This window comes from Pseudomyrmex gracilis, unplaced genomic scaffold, assembly GCF_002006095.1.
Source record: "Pseudomyrmex gracilis isolate BER0280 unplaced genomic scaffold, ASM200609v1 scaffold_40, whole genome shotgun sequence".
Classification (NCBI taxonomy): domain Eukaryota; kingdom Metazoa; phylum Arthropoda; class Insecta; order Hymenoptera; family Formicidae; genus Pseudomyrmex; species Pseudomyrmex gracilis.
In genome coordinates, this window is record NW_018020624.1 from 909197 (window position 1) to 933985 (window position 24789).

The 24789-nt window shown below is 39.0% G+C and overlaps 1 protein-coding gene across 6 annotated transcripts; it reads right to left on the reverse strand.

Annotated features, from left to right (window-relative positions):
- Positions 1-5820: 5820 nt before the first annotated feature.
- Positions 5821-24176, reverse strand: LOC109852931 (DENN domain-containing protein 5B). Of its 6 annotated transcripts, none has more exons than XM_020424558.1 (20): positions 24024-24176; positions 16462-16571; positions 15821-16041; positions 15463-15657; positions 14801-15272; positions 14502-14638; positions 14229-14410; positions 13933-14102; positions 13622-13833; positions 13254-13460; positions 13037-13045; positions 12672-12846; positions 12248-12512; positions 11548-11658; positions 10697-10961; positions 10350-10617; positions 9948-10260; positions 9680-9856; positions 9391-9601; positions 5821-9297 (listed from the first exon to the last, which is right to left on the reverse strand). In XM_020424558.1, exons 1-20 carry the CDS (start codon positions 24136-24138, stop codon positions 9099-9101), a joined length of 4014 nt encoding a protein of 1337 aa, XP_020280147.1. In that variant the 5' UTR covers positions 24139-24176; the 3' UTR covers positions 5821-9098. The 6 variants fall into 6 exon arrangements, with proteins under 6 accessions (XP_020280147.1, XP_020280149.1, XP_020280152.1 ...); XM_020424560.1 differs by lacking the exon at positions 11548-11658 and adding an exon at positions 12011-12046 and having other exon boundaries at positions 24024-24175; XM_020424563.1 differs by lacking the exon at positions 24024-24176 and adding an exon at positions 23437-23799.
- Between the last annotated feature and the right edge of the window lie 613 nt (positions 24177-24789).

Below are 24789 nucleotides of genomic sequence, written 5' to 3' on the forward strand. Positions count from 1 at the left end.
GGGTCAAATCTTTGAATCTCGATTCGTCATCATCAACTCGATCGTCCGAGCAATACGTCCGTACGTTGTAAAAGGATAATTTCTCCAATGTTGATCTCCAATGTAGTCCTCAGGAGGGACGGAGAATGGATTAAAAAAAAAAAATTATTAATTGACATATCAAGTTATAACAAGTAATGTAGACAATGTGGTAAGCAAACAATAAATTCTGCACGTTAGATTACAACGACTCTGTGATTTTTTCTCTTTTTTCACCTCTTCGTTCACCAGACATCGATCCACTTCCGCAAAAAAAAAACAAATTCTCGAGATTCAAAATAGAAATCGCGAGAGAAAATTTTGTAATTTGACAGAAATTTTTGTAGACTTCTCGGGTTATCAGACATCGAGATGTTTCCCGAAAGATAGTAACGCGATATATACAATGATTATTAGTCATTATTTTATCTCATCTGATTGATCCGTCGATCGATATGTAGAGGAACAGATAGGATATACCGACGATAAAATCCTTTTTCTCTACATCGTCGAGTGTTTGTATTTTTTTGTTTTTTTTTTTTATACATTTCAATTAATTCTTTTTGATAATTTTTTTACACTTTTTATTATGGATCGGAAACGACGTTAATATAATAATAATATTCTTGAACATGTAATAATTTATTGTGATAATAAACTTTTTTAAAATTTACATGAAAATGTACTTGATTGTCACATGATAGCAAGTTTTTATTTTATAAAATAAAGACAAATAACCAATAACATAATTGATTGAAAATAGACAATTTGCGTGAAATTTGTTGCCGATTTTTGATGACGTTTTCGCTTACTTTAGTAAAAAATTGGTTGAAAAAACTACGGATCACTTAATTAATCGATCTGATATTCTGATATTCAGAGTATTATCGGCGGTATTTTCTAATCGGATCTTACGTACAGATCAGTACGTCGTTTCGTTCCGCAAAGTCCGCTTCTCAATCCCTCGTCGAAGTGTCCGACAGATCCGCTCTTTGCCAGCGATTCGTCGTCAACCTTCTCTTCTTAAACAGACATTGATATTCACTTCTCTGTAACAAATTCTCGGTTTCAAATCTGTCTTTCCGAATCCTCTGTCGCGGGCATTTTGCAAAATCTTGTTGTCCGTCGAAAATTATCCAAACAATTATGACAATTGACAATTACAATTAATTGTCGCGAGAAAAAAAAAACAATGCCGCGATCTTGTACAATGTGGTGAGATACAAATAAGATGTTTTTATATTTACAAAATTTCACTGTGAGGCCTCGAGAAAAAACGCACGAACAACGATGACGTGAAGTAACTGCTCGTGTGGAGAAAAATGAATAAATACGTTTGTATATTGTTAAAATAAATGCGTTCCACGGCACTCGACAGTGTTTTCGTCGTGCGGTAAAATAAAAAACATCGCGCTCGTGCGTGTCTCGGGCTTTTGCGTTTTGTTTGATCGGTCATACATACATGGAACATAAAGCGCACATACATACATGTGTATAATATTCTGCTGGCGTGTGTTAAAATCAATGTTTCGTTAGAGTTTGTTTGCAAGTTAAAGTCAACAATCTAGATGCAAATTTTTCTCATATATATATATGTATATATGTATATATATATATATATATATATGAGAAAAATTTGCTTATATACAGGGTGTCTCGTGAAGACCGCATCACCGCTCGTAGGCAGGTAGAAGAGATTATTCTGAGTCGAAAAGTCCTGAACCATTTTTGTCTATTACATATAATAAAGAAGTAATTGTTGAATAAATCAAGCCAATCAGCGCCGACCTTTAGTCGGACGCACGTCAGTGAGCCGCGTAGAGCGCTCACGCACACCAAGCGCGACACACACCTTCACTGACGTACGTCCGATTAAAGATCGGCGCTGATTGGCTTGATTTATTCAATAATTACTCCTTTGTTATATGTAATAGAAAAAAATGATTCAGGACTTTTCGACTCAGAATAACTCCTTCTACTTGCCTACGAGCGGTGATACGGTCTTCATGAAACATCCTGTATATATACATACGTCTGTACATATATGTATATAGACATGTACATATACGTATATATACATGTATATACGTATGTACATATATATATATATTTATGTATATACGTATGTATATAAAATAGTGTCAATAAGTCTAAAGATAATGAAGATACAAAAATATATAAAAGATAAAAAAAATACACATGCACACATACAAAAGATAAAATAGATGTCAGAAAACTGCTCATGCTGCTTTAGGATGGGCCGGTTTCACCATCTCCGATTGCAAGTTAATCGGAAATGATGAGACACAAACCTGGATGTACGAGCGATATTATTTATTGTCGTAAAAAAAGTCTCTTCTTTGTTAAAAAAAACACACACTCATCTCGAGAGTGTGTTGCTCAAAGAGAAATATACACCCAGAACGACCTGAACTAAGATCGTTTTCGTGGAAAACTCACATCTTTGTTGATTTTCTTTTTTGTATTTGAAAGATGATTAAATCTAACAGATTTAACACTTTTTAAGCTAAATGTTATGTCGCAAGAGAGACGGCAGTTTTCGGTAGTTAGATCGCGTTCTGAGTGTACGTGCTCCGATTACACAGTTAGATATTAATTCGTCACTCCCTGCGTATAAAATTACATAAGTGTCACATACGGGATTTTCAGTTTGTTGCATAGCGACACTTCTAGAAAGTTCTGTTTTCTTTACGGTCAAATATTAAAAAAAAAAATATCCATAAGTAAAAATTTGAAACCGAAAGAATCTCTTAACTAGGAAAACATATGAAGCTTTAAACTTTTAAACTGTTCTTCTTTTTTAAATTTGCATTTTGGAAGTTACGGGGATTATATACGTAGGGGAGTGACGATTTTATTTATTACAGTTAAATCTTCTCTTAACGCGAAATTTCGTTTTCAATCTCGTCCCCTGTAAATTATTTGTCGGATGCAGAAAGGATGCGAGATTAAAAAAAGAGAGTCCGGTGTAAAAAAAAGTAGAGAAGTAGTTAGAGAAATGTTTGCGCGCGATATTTCGCTTATAGTATATATATATATATATATATATACTTATGATACTGAGAAATTGTTGCGATTAAATATATATATATGTATAAAAATATATGTGTGTATATATATATATGTATATAAAAACGATCGTTGTTAAGACACAGTTCCTGTGTCCGTACAAATGTGATTAAAATATGTCTAGATGCTGTTTGTACATTTTTCTCTCTCACGTACTTTGGATAAATATATACAGGGTGTCCCAGAATTGCCGTACAATCTCTCGTAGGCAGGTAGAAGGAATAAAACTGAGTCGAAAAGTCCTGAACCATTTTTTTCTATTATTTATAATAAAGGAGTAAATTATTGACTAAATCAGGCCAATCAGCGCCGACCTTTAGCCAGGCGCACGTCAGTGAGCTACGCGCCTGGTGTGTGTGAGCACTCCGCGCAGTTCACTGACGTGCGCCTGGCTAAAGGTCGGCGCTGATTGGCCTGATTTACTCAATAATTACTCCTTTATTATAAATAATAAAAAAAATGGTTCAAGATTTTTCGACTTAGTTTTATTCCTTCTACCTGTCTACGAGAGATGTTAAACCAATTCTGGGACACCCTGTATAACACATATACACGTGCGTGTACGCGTCCGTGCAATAAATCGACAAATATAAACTTTTTTTTTTTAATTTTGATGCGCTCGCGAAATAAACTTGTGGCGTTGACGTGTAACAAGCTATAAGAAATTAAAAAAAAAAAAAAAAAAAAAAAAAAANAAAAAAAAAAGAAAATGAAAAAAAAAAAAAACACAAAGCTAAGGGAACATTTTATGAATGTAATCAAACGTTTCGCTCAAAGTCACATCGTCCTGTCGGATTTTATGTATCATTTTCTTAGCTATCACGTAATAGGAACGATATTTGTTAAAAGCGCGAACGAAAACGTATGCGCCGTTTTGGTTTTTTGTCACGATGCCGAGTTTCTGGCTTATGTCTAATCTCATGTCCTCCGTGTAAACGTTGTGCGACATGTAAAATTCGTACGTACGCTTAAAATGTTCCAATATCGACATTTTCGGATCGGCAGCGGTGACAATGGCCAGATTTATCGCGAGAATGAACTTGTCGTCCAATTCTTTCTTCCTGGGAAGTATCAGAGTAAAAAAAGGCGAGGCGACCATCAGGGGCAACTTAGAATAGGGAAATATACGGCGAATAAAGTTTTCGGTCTCCGGAAAATATTTGGACATCCATAACGCTACGCTCAAATAACTTCTGAATATTCGTTCGAGAGTTATTGTCGTCGGATCGTTCTGAATCCAACAGGATTTGCAATTATCCATGTACGCCTGGTACTTAAATAGCACTATATACGCTAACTCGCGTATCGAAGACGGTAAAGAACCGCGTGTCCAGTAGATTATATACAGAAAGTTCAGAGTGATAATATCGGCGTAGAACGGCATCGTGTTGGAAAACACGTATTTGAGCAACTGATTGTCATGGCGATACAAGCAAGTGAATTTTCGCACGATATTTTGATCGGTCCACGCCCATCTCATAAACGATCCGTGTCTTTCTATCATGTACGTGATAATGGCGCGGGGATAGAAATTCTCGCCGTACAGAGTCCCGGTCTCGGACATCTGTCTCAGATAAACGATCTCGGTGATGGGATTCGGCGAGTTCGATTTGAAAAAGTCGTTCAGCATTTTTATCAATGTGTACAATATATCGTTATAATCGATGTATACCGTAGATGTTCTACTCATGTTGTTGTTACAAACGCGAGTTTGTCGGTTCGCGAGATCGGACTGACAAATTATTATTTTATCTCGTTACGTCTCGGAAATTTATATCAAACTATAAATATGACAGTCTCGGTTGAGAAGAATTATCGTACGCGATAATTCAGTTCGTGTCGGCTCTTCGAGCGGCAATTCCTTTGTTCTTTCTCTCTCTCTCTCTTCCTCTCTCCTCTGTCTCGCGTTGAACGTTTCTCTTCCACAACATTAAGTGTATATATCAGTCCGGCGTGTAATAAATAGTTTGATCTCTTTCTACATTTCAAAAATATAAAGGGCGGAATTTTCTAAATAACTATGTAACGCGCAACGACATTGTGTACGTATTGTGTGTGCGCAAAAAAAAAAAAAAAGAAAACAAGAAAAACATCACTCAATCATCGCGGTTACAAAGTGATAAAAAGAATATTTGCTTGACGGTGGTTTTGACAATTTGCGTTAAAAAAAAAAAAAACAAAAACAATTACACACATGATACGTAGATCGAACAATACAGAAATTTTGATTGTTGTAACAATATATGGCGCATATGTACCTGAATGATTATGATTTGTGAATTTGAAGAGAGAGAATGTTCGATGTTTTGTTGCAGAAGCCCGAGTTACAGTCAGAGATTTTTCAATGGTCACCGCTTTTGCTAAAAAAAACTTCGAAATCTGTGTATTCGAACAAAGTAGGAAATTTCGTTGCAATGAAACAAAATAGATAAAAAATACGATACATTTGTATAGTACACGCTATAAAATGTGTTTCAACCGAATTGGGAGAGAGGTATGTTCTTCTGTTCACAACATGTTCAACTAGCTCTAGGTTTGTTTCGACACACATTATCAAGATCCACGTTTTGTATATGTACGTGTGTGTGTCTCTTGTTGACATAAACATACACACGGTAGGTAAATGTACTTACGTACATATTGCGAGTATTTAATTCTTAAACATCCTTTTTGGTTTTCACATCGCAAACATAAATCTGCTTACATAAATTTATTTTATTGTCGAGATTGGATTTTTTTTTTACAAAGCGCGCGAATAACACTCGCGCTCGAGATAACACAAGAAAAGATGAAGATGTCAGAATAAAGTCCCTAAGTAGTTTCGATAATTGTTTATTCTATTGTACAATATATATATATATATATATAATGTTTTTTTATAACATATATATATACATCTTATATAATGAATGCTTTGTAAAAGTTCTTACACAAGTACACAAAGCTTTATTGTATATGTATAATCCATGTACTTATATATATGTATATATATACAAGAGGGGACCACGACCTCGCCGGTTGTACGAAGTGAGTTAAAAATTGCGATGAGACAATTACGGGGCTACACAATGAGTATGTATGTTGAATTAATGCGGTTTATAATGAGCACACGTGGCACCACATCGTCGCAATGCGCTCATTCAATGAACGTTCGCAGAAAGCGTCACATCTTATCTTTACAATTTTGTACTCCTGATTATTATTATACAAAGTGCGCGTGTGTAATGTTGACGACAAGAGAGATATACATACGTGATTCGAGATATATTCGCGTATATATAAATTATATCATAATAATATAAAACCTTTCTGATACGAAATGTCCCGTATCGTATGTATAGCTGCAACTCCGCTTCAACCACGTAAACGCATCGCACACCCTCGCCACGTAAAAAGGAAATGCGCGCGAAAACACAATTAACAGAGAGATATCACTTCTTAAATCTAAAACGATCACATAAATTGCAAGTTTTCTCGGAATTATTCGAAAGAAATGTTTCATAGAAAAAAAAGCTAAAATTTAAAAAAATCTGTAAACACAGCAATGTCGCAACACGCTACATATTTAAATACGAAAAAAAACGTCTTTTCTCTGCCAAAAAAAAAAATATTTAAAATCAAATCGGGGTTTTTTTTTTCTGAAACCTAGTCGTCAAATGGCTGTTACTTCCACACAGCAATAATTAAGATTGAACAACAATCCGTTCTCGAATTCAAAAATTTGTTATTATATTGAAACAAATTCTCTCACCTTGTCCGTCGCTCTATTTCTCTCTCAATTATTCACACACACAAACAAACAAAAATGCACACAAAAACAAAACACATATTTGCATATTGATATTAACAAAATTATTTGGTGAACACAAAAGAGTGTTAATAATCTCGTATTTGGCCACAATATAGTGAGAGATTCGCGACGAGAAGTGCTCGTAATATCGTCGAATCGAGACAAAAACTTCAAATTGCAAAAATATATTTAACGGTTAGTTGGCTCGTAATTGTCAAAAAATGATTTTGCGCCGCGAAATATTCTTAAAATTCTTGTACTTCAGGAGTTATTCTTTACAGTAGAGAATATCATCTTATCATTTCGTGTTGCTTACAAAGAAAGTTACACACATTAAGTCTGTAACGATATCAATAGCTTCTTTAATCAAGGCAATATCAAGTTGATAAGAGAGTTCGTTCTTTTGTTTCGTCTAAATCTAAGTGCCATGTGTATAGAAAAAGAAAACCACAGAAAAAAAAATTGTTTCATTAAATTGTACTTTCCGATGTCTGTCTAAAACAATGCGATTGATTACGTCATTTGGTCCATTTGCGATGCAAATCAGTGACAGTTTTTCAGACGAGGAGACATCTATGTGACGAATAACGTTGCTCGCGGAACGAGTGAAATGAAAATAATTAAAAAATATAACAATATTTAACTTGTTAAAAAATCGTGTAACTTTCGCACGCACGAGTGACCATTTGGAATACACGTATACGGTAGGTGTATGTTGTAAAAGTATAAAACTTTAATGATACGTATATACACGCACGTATACATGTATCATTAAAATTTGCGACCACATTATGTAATATATTATAATATACGAAAAATTGTCATGCCTCAGAGTATTTAACATAAATTAACGATCGATCTCTCGTCATAGCACACAAGTATCAAAGCACAGCCATTACTAAATGTAATAATCATTCTCGGATTCTTCCATATCATGATAATTCAGAAATTGTTCCATAAGGCTCATTAGAATTTTTTTTTTTTTTTGTATAGATACTCCGAATCATCGTGTTAAAATCTCAGAAAATATTTTCGCATTAATTAAAACTTATTATCATATAGCTCGCATTCACACACAAGTATAAAAATGAGTTCGAGAAAAATATTCTATACGTATTTAAAATTATAGAAAAATATTTACAGCAATAAAAATTAACTTAAATCATTACTAATATTAATTTAATATAAATAATTAAATAAGATCACATCTTTGGTACATGATTCTCGTTACTGATATCTCAAATATTTCAATATTTCTCAACAAACTCTATTATTTTTATTATACTAAGAGTTATGGCAAGACGGGGCCAAATGTACTTTTTTTTTTCTTAAGAGAGTGTATATATTACTTTTCTATTACCGGTGTGATAATTGTATATTAAGCTTTTTTGAAACAGAACGAGATCTCACATCGTTTGCTTGTGTCTAATAAATCTCGCTTTAAATTTCTCGCAGTTAATTTGTCTCTCATAAACGCGTGTTATCATACAGCAACATTTTTGGGTATAACAGTCTTTAGTTTTATAATATTACATATAAATTCTATCTCTTTCTCTTCCAATCTCTCCCTCCGTTAATGATAAAAATTGTTCTTTATCGTATGAGTGTGTGTGTGTGTCTTATACGTACATTACGTACATATTTATTTCTGTGTCAATGTAATCGGCTCTTCTTCACTTAAAAGTGAATGTGTGTTGTTGTTTATTAAAAGCTTGATCGATTAAAATTCGTCAAATAATTAAAGTCACGATGGTAACAGATTATCGCGTCCATACTGATGACACTAAAAAGTTTCGAGCGATGACTTCTTTAAGATTATGCAGAGATATTCCACGATTCGTGATATTTATCAAAAACAACATGGAATATCTGCAACGAATTACCTTGGTATGTATGTTCATCGGTATGTTTTGGCAAGTACAACCATATACATATGGCGCCGTCCGGATAAGCTGTTCCGTTTTAAACGGTTCCAATTTATCTCTCCACTATTGCAACAAATGTTCAGTTCTTACCGACTCGTTTTATTGCACTTCCCACACTCGTTCTCTTCGCGATATAACGCCAAATTCATGTCGCACTTCCTCGTAAATTTTCGCTCTCTCGTTGTTTTCGTTCCGAGCGAATGGGTCTTATCGCAAAAAGAAACAATCCGACACTTCCGTCAGACGACACGCTTGACCGTTCCGAGTCGCGGCGCTTATACGGACAATACTGTACTAGATATTCCGTGGGTCAAGCTCTTTTCGAGGACAATATGGAATTCGCTCAACGGTTCAAGAATATGAATAAGGAAAGACAGTAATGTGGGATTTCTTAAAAATGAATTTTCTTCGTACATGTCTACCGTGGAACGCGCGTCGCTCATCGGTCGCAGCATTGGATGAAGAAGCTGCTCTCTGAAAATAATAAACAGAGAGATATTAATGATAAGAAACGATCCAAGAGAAAACAATATCTCGTTGAAATTGTGGAGAAAAGTGTTTTCTCACCTCGCAGCCAAACAAATAAATAACTGGAACTTTCCATCCTTTCCTAAAGTTTGACTAAACATATTAATTTGATCGATGAGATGACAGTAACATCTCAAGATGGTGAATCTTTGGTTACTTTCCGCGTATACCCTTCTGTCTCGTTTGAGCCTCTGTGAGTATTCGTCCATTTGTTCCAACAGAGAAATCTCAAAATTCTCTTTCACGCGCACTGCAATGTAGTTTTGACATTACATATGTTTCCATGATTGTGATCGTTTCTTTCAAGAAATATAAAAATTATACTCACGGAGATAATCCCACACGTAGAAGTTTCTTCCAAATATTCTCTGATTTTTAAAGCCAAATAAAAATATTTGCTCCAAGGACGGTACGAGACCACCCTCCCCGCATAACAGAGCGGTCAGGGAACCATCTTGACACTCTCTTCTGTAATGGTATTTGACTATGGCGTTTACAGCCTCTCCTGTGTAAACATCAAAACGATATTTAGTTTTCCATTTAACTGTTAACAACACTTTATGATTATATACATTTGAAAATATTAAAAAACATACCGAGCATATGTTGCAGTTCGACTTGTGACAATATGGGACGCCTCGGTATACTCGGGGATCTACATCTCGGCGGTGTGGAGCACGATTCCATCAGCTCTTCGCTGTCGATACTCCGAGGCACTAAAGCACCTACCAATAAACGCTCGGTGGATCCGTCGTCTATTCCTCTGCCGAGCCAACGACCACAGGGAAACTTAAACATGTGTCCAGTCACTTCGTTTCTCACCACGACGTGCTCCACCATCCATTTTGGCGATAACCCGGTGTTATCGTGTCCAATTCGTAACGTAGACAGCACACCTAAATTTTTGTGCTGAAAAAGAGAAATTTAAGAAATATCAAATTACATAAATCAATTGTAAAGAGTTTGTATAATTCAGCAGCGATAGATTAAACGCTTACGTGAAATACAAACTCGAGTGCCCCCTTTGGTATGGGTACCGGATTGGTTTCGCAGAGTGTGCCAGAAATGGCGATCCAACTGTTAGCCGAAGTCGTGGCGGCGCTTGCCTTTCGGCTCGGAAATATCACGACTCGATACGGTAACTTCGTCGTCGGATAATTGTTGGTGAAACAGAAATAATCGACGGCGTTGAGCGTCAAAAGATGATACAGAAACTGTTCCTTTTCTTCCTCGCAACGTAAAAACGCCGATCGTTTGTACTGACTCCTAAACAACCATAAAGATAACAAAGTGATTACTTTGATGCCCGAGCGATAATATTATCGCAAGCGTCAACAACACGCACCTTAGTAAAGCGGTGTCCGACAACAGCGTCTTCAAGTGGCGCGACAGCAATTTTTTCTCAAGCGCCAGCCGCACCCACGCTCTCGCGTATCCCATGTGTGTTTTAATGTCGGTCATCGCTTGCACGTTACGAATGTCGAAGATCAAAGAGTCCGGGAGAGGCCTCAGATGTTCCGGACCGATGGTTTTTCTCTCACCGGATGATTTGTGTCTGTCTGCGCCTCTCGTAGGCGACACGTCCGTTTCCAGTTGCAAGTTCGATAAATCTATCGTGATACAAAATCGTGTGATTCAGGTATTCATTACTGTGTATTTGTGTATTCCAGTCTCAGGCAAAAGATACGAACAAAAGAAAAACAACGAGCAAGAACAACATATTTTTGACCAATCATTCGTCTTTTGCATATCGTCTCTTATATTTACGTTCATATTTCCACTAGTACAAAATACAAATACGCACATGCACATGTTCAATAACGCATGCTTCGTATACAAATAGACCCAAAAAAAAAGAAAAAAAACTACGCATACAATTTTCTTCACAATTTATAAAATCGTATCACATACTGCGTATGCATATGTGTGTAATATCACAGTCAATTTAACGCATGCATTGCTTTCCACGAGGATTCCCCGTTACAAACGGCACTTCTTAAGCTGCCACGTTAAAATAATTCAACAAATTTCGCTGTGACGTAATTTGTTATCGATGTTTAATTAATCGCGAGCGTTTCGCGAGCATCAAAGTACAAATTATAAACACGATGCAAAGAAGAAAAAAACAATATCAAACAATATCATTAACAAAGTTAGTCCGTAAAAAGCACCTTTTCACGGCAAGCCGAGGCTTACCGTTCGAATTGTCCTTGAAGTAAGATGCAATTTCGGTAATACTTTTGCCTCTCAAAGATGAAACCAAACGATCTGGTATTCCGAAAAACTTATTCGGCGATTTCTTAGTTTCTAGTTACAACATAAAGAATAACAGAGAGAAAAGAAAATTAAACCTGACAAATGGAAACAACGAAAAACGAAACAGAGAGAACAAAATCGCAATTTTATGTTATCGCCAGCTTGATGAAATCTGCACCGACAACGATCTCGCACTGCGTGTTATCGAGTTGTATATTGTTTGGGAGAAGAACACGTGCGGCGAGAAGCACAAACACGACGTATTTGTTATATAAACTAAATATTGTTTGATGGATTCACTTACAAAAACAATAAAGTGCAGGAGGTATTTCTACGTATGGAGAACTAATTTCTACTTTAGTGTTAACAGTTTATCATATTATTATAAAACGGAGACACGTACAATCGAGTCGCTTCCGTAGCACGGACCACGCTAGCGCTGCATTTCCGTATAAAAAAACAGCACAAATATATGTACAATTTACAAACAAATCTCAATTTCAATTATTCGCCGCTCAACGTGTATTTAATATTATCTTGGCGCGTGATTGTTGCATAGAATACAATTAAATCGCAACACGTTCGCGCGACACACATTGAGAGACATTATATATGGGTTTGTATGGTATACATATCTTACCAGGGGAAAGAAAATTAGGATCTATTGACTTGGTCGCGTCATTACACTCTTCCGCCTCCTGATACATGGTCAGATGCGACCAGAGCGCGCTTTTGCCCTGTTTATTTTGCAGTCCGTGACTCCACACGCGTTCCAACAAATCACAGAGACTGGCGACTAGGGTGTTCTCCTCGACGTCGGACAAGGACTCGCCCCCGTGACCGAGCGCGACCGCTTCCGATCCCATCTTCTCCACCAGCATTCTCTTTGTTTTGGATTTACAATCCTTGTTACACAAAAAAACACATTCTTATATCAACGAAAGTACGTTACTTATGTATCGCACATTTGCAACTTAGATGTGCGATATACTCCTAGTTTTTTATTTGCGTGCATAAAATTAATTGATAATAATAACAGTACACGCGGGCAAAAGAGAAGCTACCTTGAGCAATTTTTCTACGAACGTCCAATTGGCTTGTGCTATTAAAGCGGGGCTCATGTCAGCCGAGAGTTTGGTTTGAGGTCGAGGTGATTGAGATTCCTGAGGTGTTGCGGGTTTCCCGTTCGTATCCATGGATTTCATCTTATATTTCCATTGCGTCTGTCCTCTTCTACTGCTGCTCACGAAAAAGAATCGATTCAAATACATATTTTCTGTATAATACGCGCGAAACAATATTTACATGCGAGTTTCTTCTCGGATGCATTAACTAGCGTTTAAAATAATCTTGAGAAGTAAAAATGCAGTTTGCTGTAAGTAAGTGTTCGTATTCTAGATATATAGCAATAGTTGTGTTTTTCTCTTACCGAAGTATACTACACGCAGGAAGCATAAAAATAGAAATAACAAACGTCAATTCAATTTTGTAAATTGGTGGTTGTATTATGTAAGTCAGAGCCTTCCAACTCGCGCACGGCGTGCACGGTTTGCGCCATAAGATTTCTATGCAGTCGATACGTGATCAGTTGGAAGGCTCTGAGATGTAAGTGAGGATGGAAGAGGAAACACATTTGCGACACACACCTTTGAGCAGGCTCTTTGTTCAGCACGACGCTGTCTAACGGAGGAAAACTCCGAAAATACGCGGCTCTGTGAGGAAGAATCTCCGCGGGTGGATTCGTCTCGAAGTCCACGTTGGTTAATCTCTGTTCGAGTATTTGTTGCGTTTCTGCGATGCTCGTGCAGGATTCGTAACGCATCGACCGTATGATGTTCTCTCCGACTCTCTTTCTGAAATACACAAACAAAAGACCAAACACGGATTTAGAGATTTTTTTAGCAGTTTATTGTGTGTGTTGAGATAGAAAAGGAGAAGTATAAGATTTATTTATAAAACTAAGAAATAGTAAAAACAATATATATTATCAACATTTTATCATTAAGTGATTTACTTCAAAGCGGAGATTCTTTGGTCGAAAACTTTGATGTTGCAGTCGAGCTCGCTCCACGTTGACATAACTTTACTGTCGACAAGAGAAGCGAACATCTGTGTTTCCAAGAATCTTGACAAAAACGGCAAATGTTGCGTAGGCTGGTCGGATAAAAACGTGGCCTTGTCAAAAACGTGCATACTGTCCCTATTAGTTATCCATTCGTCTTTATCCTACGCACACACATACACACACACACAAAAACAATGAGTCACATATTAAATAATTAACTCTCCTTTGTTTATTTTTTCACAGATGTTTCATAAACTTACCTGACTCGGGTGGATAACAAACTGCTCGTAACTAGAAAACATTTGTACAAAACGATTCAGAAAAATTTCCCTGACAGCATTATTGAAGACGAGAGTATCTCGGTATTCTTCCTGAGACGTGAGTATCTTTTCGTTTGCGATATCCTCTATGCAATCAATATCATCGTGCACTGCAATCATAGAAAAAAATCAAAAATCTTACAAGATTAAATCATCATAAAATTATACAAATTTTTATCAAAATATCACACATAAACATTGAACAATATAAACACGCAGATGAGATCGTGTTTTACCTGATTTCTTAACATCTATCCTCTGAAGATTGTCCGTTTGCGGCCCCGGTTCCGGACGGTCCCAATCCAGCACGTCGTGCAAAGAATGTTTTCTGCGTGGAAAGGGAAAACCAGAACCGGGAAGCGTCAAGCTGCTGGTCATGATGTCGCCGTTGTAATAATTTATGACCATGTTATCAGTCCTAAAAAACAAAAACATGTTTGCTTGATTTAAGTACGATTGGCGGTGAATTGCTGTCCGGATTCGTTAACGAAGACAAAACGACAACTCACTTTCCCGAATGTGGAACTTTGTACTTGTTTAGAAGCGCTCTGATCTCCGTAATAAACTGCATTTTATGAGGAAACACGGGCAACTCTTCCGGAAATTGACTACTTTGTTTATCTATATCTACATAACAAAGATTTGCCTGTAATCAAACACACAGGATAATCGTTACGCGTGGCTCAAACGATCTTTTACGCCATGAAACACATGTGATCGTAAAAGACAAAGAGAAATCTGTTAAAAAAAAAATATATATATATATATAGTAAACAAGAACAAAACATGCAGAAGGGAGAAAACATACTTCGCTCGCTATCTTTAGTACACCGCCCTCGCTGTATGCGTGCAGACCCATTATGAAGGGCACGGGTGCGTCCAAGAAGTGATGCAGACTAGCCGGCAATATCGGCACGTAGACGTGCTGCCACGAGAAGGGAAACAAGAGCGCCGTTATGCACTCGGACACCACCATCAGTTTGTGAAAATCGGCGCTCCTCAACAGAACCTGGTTCTCAAGCAGCACGCACGTGAACAACTGGATCAGACAGTCCGCGCCTAGCCACGTGAAAACGTCCTTGAGTGGATAATCGAGCATCGGCAGCTCGAGCGACGGAGACGGCTGATGGATAACCAGTTCTAGCGGCGATTTCGCCGGTTCGTCATTAGGTACGAAGAACTTCAACGATTTGCCGGACAACGGAACCGGAACGTTATACAGAAGGTTATACACGTAAGATTCTAGACTAAGGCCAGGTCCGGGATGCCTAGGAACACACCTAGAAACAATTGCATTATTCATGATCAATTTCTGATATTATTGTAAATTACATCGGATTGCCGCACTAGTTCTATTCATCAGTCTCTTGTAACACACTTTAGAGACAGATCATCTTATAGCATCACCGCGTGCGGAAAAAAAAGTTGAATTTTTTGTTTCTCAATAGAGAGATTTGAAAGATTTCTTACTTATAAAGATTAGTGAGGAACGTTTTTGCCGCATGGAGATAAGGCTGCTGGCATAGCAAGGATATCGATTTGGTTACTAGCAACTTGTCTTTGGTAGAGTCATAGTATCCTAACGCAGCGCCGGGTGAGTGGGCTGACAATTTAAAGTGACGTGGTAGCGATCTCGTATTGTGTCCGTCCTGGCCTTTTCTCGCGCTGCAAACGAACAAACTGAAAGCTTTAGAAACTTTACCGAGAAATCAAGCTTTCAAAAAAAAAAAGAAAAAAAACTCTCTCCCGGGGTTTTTCAAAACTGGGTTTTGCATTCGCTCTGTGCAAATAAAAGAAGAACTTGAAAATGCAAACTGTGAAAACGTACGTGGGAGGCGTGCCGTTTTGGCCGCTGCTGAGCTCCGTGATGTGCATCGCCTGTAGCGTTTGCATAGCGGCGCATATCTTGCGATTGCGGCACTCCTCGTAGAAAACGAGACTGAACCCGTACGTTCTGTGACCGTCTTCTTTCGTGAGAACGAACGAGTGAAAAGTCGGCTCCACCGAGTGCTTCTGAGTGCGAAATCGCAAACCGCTTGGCAGACAAAGCTATTATCAATGAAATCGATAAGTTAACTCCTCTTGACTATGCGCGACGTAAATGTGAGTTTCTCTATAACTAACGAGACTAAGAAAACGTTGCCAAACACACATTCTAATCGAATTTGTGATTCGCCACGATATGAATATTACTAAATATATAAATATATAAGAAAAATAATTATTATTTTTCTTATATAAATATATAAGAAAAATAATAAAAATATAAAACTAATAATATAATTACTAATATATAAACTACTTTGTTGTTTATAAATATATTATTGTTATTAAATATTAATACATATTATCAAATAATTTATTAAATATTACTATATAACTATTATATACTTATAACTAATATAACTATTATATACTTATTAAATTATTATTATTTTAATGAATATACGTATAAATTATTATACGTACCATGCAGACGGCATGTTCGTCGAACGGATTCCACGGTACCGAGTCTGGATAATGTCCCAAGACTTTGCTCTTGTACGCTCGATCCAGAGGCGTGCACTGCAGTGAATCACCTGCGAAAACAATACGAAAATAACGCGTTTCTGTAAAACACAAATGTATTTTTGCACATTCTTCAGAGCAAACATAAAATCGTGAGTCAAAAAAAAACGAGCGACTTTGTTGTCGCGAATAATTTCCCGGCTGTGAAAAGTTTTTCTTCCCTCAACCGTGAAAGGATTGAAGTGTAACTCCGTTCTCTCCGTTTTTTCTTTCCTCGTCGCAAATATTGCAGACGAGCAAGCGCCCGAGTCTCTCCCGGTCTAGTTTTCTTCGCAAACACGGCAGTCAAAATATTTGTGACGGAAGAGAAAGGGAAAATTTAGCATACAGTTCAATCTCTCGTGAACGACGAAAATCTCCGACGACTCGGGTCGAGCTATCTCACGGCGGAATCAGCGGGCTTTTATCGAACACGCGGTCTCTCGCGTATAATACACTCGAGTGAGTGAGTAAGCAAGAGAGAGAGAGAGAGAGAGAGAGAGAGAGAGAGAGAGAGGGAGAAACGGTCATCGTCGAGGTCTTGGCGCGGCTCCAACTGCTTCGGCGTAACCTCCTCGCGCGCACGAGGAGACGCGACAAGAGTACTTCTGTATGAAGTTAATCGCGCGTGATCAAAGAGCCCACCCAAGATGACGTGGATGAATATTCGCGGCGTGATAAAGTAACGGAAGATGAGGAAGACAAGACACATTGCGAAATAATTAAGCAATCCACGCGAGATAGATACGTCGGTTTTTTTTTTCACGCTCTCTTCGTGAAAAGAAGCAACCAGGGAAGAAATCAGGAAGGAGCTTCAACAATAGTCGGAAACAACTGGAGCTTGATCAATTGAATTGATCTCGTGCCGCCGCTGTAATTGCGTTTTGCATTTGAGGGAGGAGGACGGGAACGGGTTAAATCCTGAATCCAGTATCCGTCGCATCGGATAAGAGCGTATTCCCCGAGGAGGTGCGCGAGAAATGTCTGAAATTCCATTTCCAACTGTCTCGAGGTAGATAATTATCAGAAATAGAAAATGGATTTCGATCCGAAACGTTTGCTTCAGAGAAGCGCGCGCTTCTTCTTCGAGCGAAGAGCTCCGTTACACCGACGGTGTAAGCGCTCGGTGTAACTCTCCTCCGGGATTAGAAGCCGGATGGTACGCACACATCCCGTGGAGGGTGTCTCGTGCTCCGGATTAATCTATCGCGTCTCACAAGGATACCTCGGGAATGATTCTCGTTGCGGCGCAACAATTGAATCCCGTTTTTGAGCAAGAACGGGGAGGAGCTCCGTTGCGTTCCCCGTTACACGAAGTTTCTCCGCGCGCTCGGAGAGCGCGCGTTTATCAAAATTACTTCCGGAATTGATTGCCGAAGAGAGAGAGAAACATATAATTTGCAATATTAATTAAATAAACACACGTTACGCACGCGAATCCTTCGAAAGCGAAATGAATATTTTTTTTTCGCGAGATGTGCGCGCGCACGAGAACGAAATCGCGCGCACGTACACGTACAGAAAATTGATTTTAATCTCGAATCTTAATTGACGTGTTATCAACTGGCACGCGGGTCAATCTCCGCTTGGAAATGAACGAAGTAACCGGTGGTAATCGAATGGCCCGATCCGAGTCGGATCGTCTCGTCGAAATCGCCAGTTTCGATTAACCGCGGGAGGCCCTTCCCACCTCGACAAACAACATAGCCTTTCCGATATTTTCGTTTACCATCCGAGAACACGTGGATTTTTCCGAATAATAAAGCGCCGCGCATATTGGAGGAACGGGCAACACAGGCGGCGCCTTTTATCTTTATTTATAACTGGTTTCCTCTATTTTTAGAAAAACTGCGCATCGTCCTGCGAAGTAGGTATTTTCTGTTCGCTCTTCCCTGCAACACATACTCGAGCTCAATTTTCCTCATCTTCATGTTTCCTTCATTATCCTCTTGGAAAAAAAAAAAAAAACGCATCTCTCGACGCATCTGTCGAAGACTATCGCGCAATTTTCGTGCTTTCAACGACGCCTAGCGTTTCAAAAACGTTGGCTACTTATATCCGCGCAATTACTCCGCAAGTTCTCTTCCGATGTGGAATCTGTCGTCATCGCGCTTGTTAATCGATTGCTTGCCACTCTCGTCGCTCGCCGCGTGCGAGATTTATTTCGCTCCGCGAATATTTTTTGTTGCAACTCTCTCACGAGGCAAAAAAAAAGGCAAAACTGTTTCAGAGAAAAAGAGAGAGAGAGAGAGAGAGAGAGAGAGAGAGAGACAGAGAGAGAAATTTACTTTCGCGAGATATTTAGTCATCGCACACGCGTCGCAACTCTGTTGCTGACCTCGCTCGAGAGTACTGCGCGCTCTTCTGCTATGTGTGTCTCTCTACTTCGTCCCAGTTATTACGCGAATATATAACGTCCTTAAATTCACGCACGTATACATATATGTATACACAGCTTTCCACACTTTCTACTCTCGTGCACGCATCGTTGCCGCGTTGGTTTCATTACGATTATTGTATATATACGTATATATATATACGTACGTACGTATGTACGTACGTACGCGCGTACTCGTAATTACATCCTCGTGAGCAAAACTCGTTGTACAATGAAGACGCACTAATGGCAATAGATGGAATCTAGAGAGGGTCTGTTCTCTTCGCTGGTCGTTAATTGCTTTATTAGTTTCCATTTTGCGCGAAGCAACGAATGCGAAATCTGTGAAACAATCGGATCAAAATTAGTCGGAGAAATGAAGTTTTTTTTCTCAATTTATATCAAACGAGAGATGATTTAATTTAACAACATTATGTATACACGTGTGCGTATAAAAAATTCGCGAAAATCACCTTCCCGGACCGGGAAAGGTCGTTGATCTCGGTTTGTGCGAGCAACCTCGGTCACTTGGAAGATTAACATCACGGGTCGGCGGGACTTCATTAATATGTCCGTGACACTCAAGTAAACACAAAATACAAGAACAAACCGGCCAGCGCAGGCGGGAAGAAAAAGCAACCGAAGAGAAAGAACAAGAAGAGAGGACGAAAGGGCAAAACGAGCAATAAAAAGAACGATATGCCCCAGCAGAAAGTATTGATTCGAGAGAATGATGCACGCACGAGAGGCGTCGGACAAACGAATATTTTCTGTGAATCCGCCTACGCGCGCGGTGCGTACACGTGCGCGTCCGCCCACACGCGCGCGCGCGCAAATGCGTGTACAAACTGCATGTGTCACGCGACACAGGCGAAAAAAAAAAAGGGGAGAACAGATTTTCGCGAACTTGCGGAATACAAAGTGTGTGCGAGTGTGTGTGCATGTGTGTCGGCAGGCAGACGTATGTGACAGGTGCTATTGTATATATGTTCGTGAGAAAAAAAATATTCCTGTTTCATTTCGTTGAGAAAAAATTCAATTTCAAGCGCGGCTAATTATCAATTGAGCTCGATTACCGAGCGCGCAAGTTGAGAATATTGAGAAGTTTCAAGATGAGAACTCGTTATGTAGGAAAAATTATACGAGATTTGTTTCTGAAAATCCACTCGAAAGAAATTAATTAAATTTTTTTACGGTTTTAAAGCTATATATATATACGCGTTTGAAGTTTTTAGCGGTTTTAAAAGTTGCATTCGTACGAGATCTGTATCGCAATTTGGTCCCGTTCTCTTCTTTAATTTGAGAAATAGTTTTTGAATTGTGTTCCAGAGTTCTCTCGAGTAACTCTTATCTGTTCTCAGAAAAAAAAAAAAAAAAAAAAATTATCACTGACCCTGATACAAACTGACTGATAATTACGTTCAACACACACATATATATATATATAATCGCCTCATAAATATCCGAACCATTCTCGTTTTACATAATCGAAACAAGAGCTTGCCTAAACTTGAATGAAGTTGACAAATTTACAAACTCGACGCTTGCACGCACTTGTTAACGGTTTTCGCGTTCGCCAATATAGAATTTATTCCGTCGATCCGCGAAAAGTCTTTGAAGAATTTTTATTCTCGATCGATATCCTCGGAATCGTATCGCAGTAACCAATTTGTCAGAGAGGTGCAAACCGGTCCGTCCGTTTTCGTTACGCTCCGATGCTCCGTCTAAACCTTCCCAAAGTGTCTCGTCGTCCTGCCCGAATAAGTTGCCTCTCCCCTTCTCGTATGATGTCATCGTATGTGGGGTCATTTGTACGTGAAGAGGGTATATACCGGCGCTTAAGTGCGCGTTTAAAAGGCGGAAGCGCGGTTACAGGACCAAGCCGCGCGATGCAACGTGCACACACACACACAAATTCTTCTTGTTTCGTAACGCGATGAGAAAAGAAGAAGATCTTCGCCTTAAACAATGCGGAATAAGTAGTAAATATTACAGAAATCTCAACAATAAAAGTAAAGTAACAATGTTACCAATTTGCAAGATTATTTGTAAGAACATTGAGTGCGTTTTCATAAATAAAATAGTAGTTCAAGCTTGTTTTAACAAAATAAGTAGTTTTTCTCAAAATTAACAAATGAATTTAATTGTAACGACAAAACTGATTAAAAAAGACGCACAAGAACATACTTTTTATATAATAATATTTGACAGTAGTATATAATTTATATTTAAATTCATATTTTATGTTTAAATTCTCTCTCAGTCGGACAGTCGAAAAAAATAAATGGTGAGTAATCCTACCCTTCTTTCTTCGCTCCAAGGCTCTTTGAACACGGCGCAAAGAAGGGTGAGGCCTCAAGCAAAAAAAGAATAGAACGCATCGATCATTAATATTTGCAAACGAGGGAGACGCAAGGAAGCAAACGCAAGTTTGCTAAAAATAAAGAAAAAAAATAAAAGAATACGTAATCTGTGAAGATTATATAAAAGGTATAAGAGATTATAAATTATTGTCGATCGATAATTTATTATCGTAGTTTCACACACACACACAAAAGTATTATAATATTTTAACTACATTGTCTTACAAAACAACACGTGCGAATTTGTTGCAAGAAGAAATGTTCGTCGAGATTTGCGCGTCTCACGATCGCAACACTTGCGACGAAGACTCGCCAATTTGATGACCGAGTTATTGTTACATTCTTGTTTGTGAAGCAGAAAATGAGATGATCTCGTCGAGAGAAACTGGGTAAAGTGTCGAGAGAAAGAGAATTATTGACATTTAGAAATTCGCAACTCCGCAAGGTTGCGGAGAAATTAGCTGTGGATGATCGAATTAGCGATTATTTACAAAATAATGAGCGCGAAAAATAGTTTTTCGCATTTTGATTGAATTTGACAACAGTGTAGTTTTTACACGCGCGCGCTCAGATATTATCAGAATTGCTATTTTGATCGAGAAAGCGACTCTTTTTTTTTTTGTTTTACTATTTGAGATTTCTCACGAAAAAACAATTCGAGACTACTTTTTGAATCCAAAAAATTTTTAGATTCGAAATTTCCACTCTCCCGTTGTCACAATTCAGTCGAACTCTATGGAGTCTTTTATCGCTTCACTTCCACACAAGAGAGTGTTTTCACCACTGTGAAGCGTTTCTATTTGACGAAAAATTCCGTAAAGCAAAGTGGGAATATCCTCACACACATACACACACATACACACACGTAAACTCTGACCTTATTCTAAAAGACGCGTTACTTTTTTTTTTTTTTATGGATATTTTTACGCTCCTGATCTTGGAGGATGTCACAATCTCGCTATCCCGTAGTATGCAAATCCGATAAGCGGATTACGATATGAATAATGTTACATAACATTGAAACTACGATGTGTGTTTGCGTGACGATTCGCGTATATTCCATATCAATGTAAATTCACGCTATTTCTTTATTAAAACTTTGGACACGTGTGTGACTCTCGAGAAACGTCGAAAATTATTCGTTTCTTTCCAGTTGACACGACGAAATCCGAAGTGATCGCATCACCTTCTCTGGTTTCAGAGAGATATAAAGACGATATCTCTACATGTGTATGTTGGGCCAACCAACAGCTGACGGCGAGACTTGTAACTCATCACTGGGTACAAGAAGCGCGCTTTTAGCTACGCGCTTGGTTCTTCTCGGGGGAGGCGTCTCTTTTCACAGCAAGAAGATCTTTTCACGGAAAACTGTTTCTCTCTGTGCGAGGCGGCGGCGGCGGTGGCGTTTTCTCAGGAGGATCAACTTTTGCTACCCTCGCGTATTGTAAGACTCTCCCTATTTTGGACGTCGTGAAACGACGAGAAGAGAGAAGCCCCCAACCCGGGGCTCGACCGTAGTTATGTGTGTCCTATACGCTTCTCGCGTATTACATGCTAACTCAGCTGCTCCACGAAGAAATCAATTGTCGCACAAACGTTTCTTTTATCTGTACTAGGAAAAGCCCGGATGCTGCTGTGTACGAGAGTGTACAGCTGCGGGTTCTTTGTGGCCTGTCCGCGTCTCTCTCTCTCTCTCTCTCTCTCCCTCTCTCTCTCTCTCTTTCTCTCTCTGTTCTCTTGAGATCCTTTCTTCCGCGAGAGAACATCCGAGCAGTCCTCCAGTTTTTTTTAACACACAAGAGCGCGAATATATACCGCTGAAACGAGAGACCTACATTTTTTTGAATAACTTTGGTACAGTTAGCACGGAACGTATTTTCTCGTCTCATTAATGTTAATTGCGTTGTGATTTACAAAAAACCCAAAATACGTACTGCCACGTTAAATCGCTAATTTGAAAGTTGAACATGCTGGACGTGTGTGTGCGCGTAAAAACTTTATTACAAATACTTGCTCAAAATTACTATTCGGCGAATTTAATTAACTTTCGACTACTAATTAATTAAGTTTCAACCACATAAAACTTGTTTTGGTTCACATGTGACTAACAATTCCATTGCAACGTTTCCATTGCAATCCTGAGAGAACAATATTTACCAAGTCTTTGTTGTGTTGTTTATAAATTCACTCGCTTGAACGAAAAAAAAAAAAAAAAAAAACAAAATTGCAACGGTTCAAACAACGACTGTTTTTCTGAAAAAAAAAAAAAAGAAGAGAATTAACAATCATTCGGAGTAATGTTATTTTGCATGACAAAAACAAAAATCTTTGCAATTCCAGAACAGTCGAACACTTTGTAATAGCTACAATACAACAAAACGCTTATCTTTCTGGAATCTGCAGGAGACAGACATTGTGTTATTCTCCTGTTGTAATTCTATATGTATTCAAATGTACACGAAATGTACACAATTATCGCATTGATATCCGCGCGTCACGAGCGTGCTAACTAATCGTGATAATTAAATTGTTGTCTTACAAAGAGCGCTCTTGAAAAAAAAAAATCTCCCTCTCCCGTTCTCTTCCTCTCTCCTTCTCTTTCTATCTATCTCTATCTCTCTCTCTCTCTCTCTTTCTTTCTCTCTCGCTTTATTCGACGCGAGAGAAAAGAGGGAATAAAATATCGCGCAAGAGATAGCGCGAGAGCGCGCAAAAGATACAACAAGAGGGGGACAACGTCTCACCGAAATATTTGTCCGGTTCCAGACCGGAGTCCTTGTCCAGGCCGCATATGACGAAGTAATCCGCGAATCGTTGTGGATGTTGCTCGCGCGCCCCTATTCCCAGGCTCCCGTTCATCTTTCCTGCCTCCCGTGGCCGCGCGGATCCGCAGCGCGGCGGTTTTGCGACACGCGAATGCTGGCCCGCGCGCGGAAACTCCTTAACACCGTGTGTGCGCCTTCACGAGGCCGATTTCCACATCGCGCACCACCGACGCGAAACTGTCATTTCAACAGCAGAAGAAACAACAGCTGAGCGAGCGCGCTGTGCGTGCACAACACGCACGCATATATGCACACACACACACACACACACACACACACACAATCTCGACGCGCCACCGGGAAACAGCGCGCACCGAACGCTCGTACGGAGCGAACAGCAGAGAGCGGACGACCCCGCGGACGAGCGGCCGCGAATAATTGATCTTTTACCGCGGCGCCTTGAAGTTGGCCGCGAAGCAAGCGCGTCGCGCCTGCGTCCCGAGCGCGGCGCGCGATTCGAATTCGCGTCGTTCCGCGCGTCGAACTGTCACCCGACGGTCTTCCACTTGCACGCAACAATTTTGCGGAGATAATAAGAACAACAGCGATAATTCGCACGCGATCGAAGCGGAAGAGAGCAGCGACAAGACTTGCGACAGGTATTGTGATAATTTCATTCAGCTCCGAATCAGCGCTCGAATTAACACATCGTTGTTCTTCGCAGGGCGAACACACAAACCTCCGG